Source organism: Suillus plorans, assembly GCF_016647745.1.
Source record: "Suillus plorans strain S12 chromosome Unknown HD556scaffold_163, whole genome shotgun sequence".
NCBI lineage: Eukaryota > Fungi > Basidiomycota > Agaricomycetes > Boletales > Suillaceae > Suillus > Suillus plorans.
This window is the reverse complement of record NW_024537547.1, coordinates 11,148-16,479: the sequence shown is the minus strand read 5'-3', so window position 1 is coordinate 16,479 and position 5,332 is coordinate 11,148. Positions and strand designations below refer to the sequence as shown.

The 5,332-nt window shown below is 42.4% G+C and overlaps 1 protein-coding gene across 1 annotated transcript; it reads right to left on the bottom strand.

The window, feature by feature from the left end:
- Window positions 1–772: 772 nt before the first annotated feature.
- On the bottom strand, window positions 773–4,558 carry HD556DRAFT_1315176 (uncharacterized protein; the record flags this gene model as incomplete). The annotated part of the gene is made up of 14 exons (XM_041301106.1): window positions 773–837; window positions 1,014–1,031; window positions 1,054–1,080; window positions 1,140–1,235; window positions 1,318–1,563; window positions 1,603–2,339; window positions 2,390–2,501; window positions 2,571–2,753; window positions 2,805–3,199; window positions 3,253–3,398; window positions 3,451–3,613; window positions 4,038–4,153; window positions 4,214–4,359; window positions 4,402–4,558. 14 exons carry the CDS (start codon window positions 4,556–4,558, stop codon window positions 773–775), a joined length of 2,607 nt encoding a protein of 868 aa, XP_041151816.1.
- Window positions 4,559–5,332: the final 774 nt, after the last annotated feature.

The following is a 5,332-nucleotide window of genomic DNA, read 5'->3' as shown; positions in this document are numbered from 1 at the left end:
TATCAGTTTTAATATTGCATCCTAGCCAGTTTGATTTTACACCAGTAGAATCAAGGCTGGCCAGTTATCAGTTCCAATATTGCATCCTGGCCAGTTTGATTGTACAATAGTAGAATCAAGGCTGGCCAGTTATCAGTTTTAATATTGCATCCTGGCCAGTTTAATTTTACACCAGTAGAAACAAGGCTGGCCAGTTATCAGTTCCAACATTGCATCCTGGCCGGTTTGATTTTACACCAGTAGAATCAAGGCTGGCCAGTTATCAGTTCCAACATTGCATCCTGGCCGGTTTAATTTTACACCAGTAGAATCAAGGCTGGCCAGTTATCAGTTCCAACATTGCATCCTGGCCGGTTTGATTTTACACCAGTAGAATCAAGGCTGGCCAGTTATCAGTTCCAACATTGCATCCCGGCCGGTTTAATTCTACAACATGTAGAATCAAGACTGGCCAGTTATTAGTTTTAATATTGCTCGGTTTAATTGTACAATAGTAGAATCAAGACTAGCTAATTATTGTTTTGTAATTTCTATACTAGTCATTAGTTACAGAATTTCATACTGGCCAGATAGCTTGTACAACATGTAGAATCAAGACTGGCCAGTCATCAGTTTTAATATTGCATCCTGGCCGGTTTAATTGTACAATAGTAGAATCAAGACTGGCCGGTTTTCAATCACAACATTGCATCCCGGCCGGTTTAATTGTACAATAGTAGAATCAAGACTGGCCGGTTTTCAATCACAACATTGCATTCCGGCCGGTTTGATTTTACAACAGTAGAATCAAGACTGGCTGGTTTTCAATTCCAACATTGCATCCCGGCCGGTTTAATTCTACAACATGTAGAATCAAGACTGGCCAGTTATTAGTTTTAATATTGCTCGGTTTAATTGTACAATAGTAGAATCAAGGCTGATCAGTCATTGGTTTCAGATTTGTATACTGGTCAGATAGTTCCTACGACATGTATGATCAAGACTGGCTGGTTATTGGTTTCAACATTTCATACCGGCCGACTTGATTCTGTCTATTGTAGAATCAAGGCTAACCAGTTATTGGTATCAGAATTACATGGACTGCATAGGGTAGATATAAGCTAGTTATATACTCTTATAAGGGCCAGCCATGTACATACATGCTGTAGGAACCATCTGGCCAGTCCATATCTTAAATACAATTATCTCGGCCAGCTGTGGACTACATAGAGTGGAGCTAGTGCTAGCTAAGCTACCTTGTCATTCATTAGCATTGAGAATTATCCTGTCATATTTTTCCTAGCAAAGACAGTATACCAGATCAAAGTATAAATTGACATCCATTGAAATTTTTCTCTGCCTCCTCAACAAATCTTCCCCACATCAAGACCTGCTGATAAGCATAGGCTTGATGACCAGGTCTGGTGGCTTGGCCACCCCTTCTCTCCCATTCATTCTGGTGGTACTTGAACCAGTTTATGGTCCAACCCATTTCATGTCTTACCAGCCTTAATTCCTCTTGCCATCTATTCCATCTAGCCTTAGCCTTCAACCAGTTCACCCTGTAGACTAGATCGGTTGGAGCTTTAGTGACATATCATAGAGATAAAGATTTTTTCTTACATTCATCTATCCAGGCATCGTCTTGACCTTGGCTTGCATTATTTCCCCTCCAAAACCAAGCCAGCCTGTCTGACCCTTGTCCAAATCTATTTTCTTCTGTCACCTCTTTGTCTATACTGAGCTCTGTAGGCGATATTGGCTGATAAAGACTCCCCAAGGTGGCTTTGTCCATGCCTAGACCTTCCATTGCTGACCTTGCCCTCTGATAGCTTCTTACACACTTGTCAATTTTGAGCTGACAGCGTTGAGCTTCTTGCTTTGACCTAGTCCCAGCCCATGTAGAATTAGCACTTCGAAAATACTGACGATAGATGATGGCCTTATGACCAAGGGCCATTCGAAGCTTTTCGAGGCAGTCATTGGCTTGGCCCTTTCGAAGTTCTAATTCTTCAGCTTGGAGGGGACCCAGTCCGAGAGCCAATGCATCCTGGTAGGGCACTGATGATGGCATCCAGATACCCATCTCTTCAGCCAAGATTTCTTCGTCAATATACTCTGAGATCTCTTCATCTGAGACCTCTCCCCAACCATTTTCATCATGACCTGCATAGCAGAATCTAGGATCGTCGGAATGCACTGTTGCAGTTCCAAGATCCATACCAGCAGTCATGGCATCAGCTGTTTCATGAAATTTAGCTATCCTAGCTGTCAATCTCTGTCGCTTCTCTTCTATAGAAACTTTCTGTCCTGGGGTTGCATCAGTAGGAAGTTGTCGAATATCTGCCCTTAGTCCATCCCTAAAATAGTACTATGTCAAACGGTTTCTCTATTTTTATTGGTTACATACTGTAAATCCTCCAGATTGATGCCAGTAATGAGCCAAGAGACTGTCCCAGGTTTGCTAGTGTCGGTATTCTCAGACTCAGTTAATTTGAGTCTAATCTCTGCCATAGTTGGAGCTAGATACAAATACTGATCAGATGTCTATACAAGAATAGCAGCCTCACAACTAGACAGAGTTCACTTACCTTTGTTCATCTGCAACTGATAGATGTCAAGATACTCTCCACGTTGTTCCATGGCCTTTTTCTCATCGATCTTCCATATCGAAATCTTCTCAGGGTCCAGAGACAGAGTGAGCTCGTCAAAGGGAGACTTTGTGTCATCAACACCTTTGAGAGCCCGTTTGTACTTTTTCAAGAGAGTCTTCACTGGAAGCTCAATTGTCAAGCTTGTTCAAATGCAAAATTTGGAGGGCTTACTTATTCCCACTATTTTTTTCCAGTTTGAGTCTCGCATATGATCATCAAGAACTTCTTGACGGTGAGCCTGACTCATTGACCGAGCAGTTGGGGAGATCTTATTGAATGGTGCCCACAGAGTCTCCAAAATCTCCCCATCAACATGTCCAGCCCCTTGAATAAAGTTGAGGCTGTACCTTGCAAAGCAAGCTAATTTGTGAGCGCTAAGATGGAATTTTCCAACTGCTGGAACGATGTGCATATTTTCAGGTACAGACAAGCCCTTGCTCTGGGCTACTCTCTGTAGAAAATTAATGCTCCACTGACACCCCACATCATAAATGATGAGGGAAGAGTCTATACCAGCTGAATGATAATTCAATGCATTGCATATTGAGTAGTCGATATTCATGTGTCTAAAAATTACCTGAGCTTGCATAACATGTTGATTTGGAGGACATACACAGACCTTTCGCCCTTCTGAAAATCAACTATACTATGAGGAACAAAGCATCCATGTCGAGCACAAGCAGTTGCTCCTACACCTGTAGCTCGAAGATTGCTCCTGCTGATATTGGCTGCATTTACTGCACGATGATTGCTGCAAGAAGACCGCTACAAAGATAGTGAAGCATGAACGAAAAGTGGTTGTCATGAGCCAACTCACCTCTTTACTTTCTACAGCCGATGACAGATGAGTCTGGTATTCTTGATCTTTCACCATATACCCAAGCCCGTCTGACAAACTAATGTCCAACTGTGGTTTTCTCATTACCATATGTTGAGCAGTGAAGTTCCCGTCTACCACATATCTTTGTGAAACAAGCCAACTGTACAAACAGGTAAGCATAAGGTTAAAAATGTGCAAAAAAGAAAAGTAGAAGTCTCTCTCCGGACCAACTCTCTGGCTGGCATGTCTTTGAGTGACATCTATGCACCTCAGTTTAACCGGCCAGCATGGTTATGCATGCTATCTGTGTCAAGCTAGCAAGCCAATTTAATGTGCCGGCCGGCCTGGTTTTACATCCAGTCTATGCCATGCTGGCCAGCTTGATTAGAACATAAGTCAGTCCGGCCGGAGCTCTCGTACACTATGCAGTGTAGGGCTAGCCAGTGAGTATGATATTCTCAAGTGTGGTAGAGAAATTGAGTCGCCTCTCCTTAGAATGAGATGGATAAATGACTTGCCTTTCATATCTGGCTTGCCAGTCAGGAGGTAGGTTAATCCCAGGCTGTGGACAAGCAGGGCAAAACCAAGCCAGATCACCCTTGTCCGGTTTCTGCTCATCATTATGGGCAAAGCCAAACCATTTTCGACTCATCAAGTCTCTCCACAGTCGAGACACTCTCATAAGTTCTCGATATCGATTCTAGAAAAACAAATTGGTACTGTTAGTTTAACTTTCACCAAGAAGACTTATAAGACTTACAGGAACAGTATCTGGGAAACAGTTATTGGTCATTCGACGGATTTTTTCAAAGAAGCTGGATGCTGAAGTCTTGCACTCCAGTGCATCAATTAGAAAATGATTGAGGACATCAAAAGTAAAGGCAGTCTGTGGTCGAGTGGTACTGGCTGGAAATAATTTAGCTTTCAGCAATTGCAAATGCTGCTAACAATCGACCCCAGGACAGCTGCACCAGACAATGTTGTGCAAAAACACTCCAGTGGAATGTACAATGGTCAACTTGGTTGGTATAGTTGAACCATGAACTGTCTCCATTGATGAAAAATCGGCCTCTGCGTCCATCGGAATATTCTCCCATGCATGCATGTCATCAGAAAATGGACATGGTTGTCCCCCATGGCCCATATACCAGATAAAACCCAATTCTTCAAGTGATGTGTCGTTGAAGCATTTCCCAGTCCACTCTTGAACCTTGTGGAAGGGCAAAAACTGGTGAGCATTGACAATGCAAGAACGACAGAATGTCTGATCTCCACTGCAAGTCAAACAGCGGAATTTCCCTTCACCAATCTGACAAGACTGGCACTGGGATACATCGGAGGGTTTCTCCAAGTCAAGGAGAATATCTAAGTACAAGTCTCGGAAAGGCAGATATTCTTGGATGAAGTCATTTTTGTGTCTGGTCGTAATAATCTCTATTTAGTACATCATTAAAAAATACTGAATCACTATGCTTGCCTTGGTTTTTCTTTGTGAGTTCTCTATATAAGAAACAAAGTCACCAAGGGTTTGTCTATCAAAATCTTCATGACTGTTTTGCAACCCTTGAGTGTCTTCTCTAATACATTTACGAGGGCTGGAGGATGGAGATGATGTTGGGGCAGTGTCATAAAGGCTATTAGTGCATGATTCCACCCAGGTTGGCTTCCTTCTTTGTCCAATGACTTGTTTATGAGACACATAGGCAACATCAAGGTCCTTGCCTTTAGACAAACGACCTCTTCCTTGGAAAGAAAATATAGCTGCCTTGAGTCAAGTTTTTTTCTTGGGAGACATAGGGTTACGTGTGGGGGGAAAATTTGATATTATCAACATTCTATTTTTGATAGTTGAAACCATTCATAGGAATCACTAGATCAC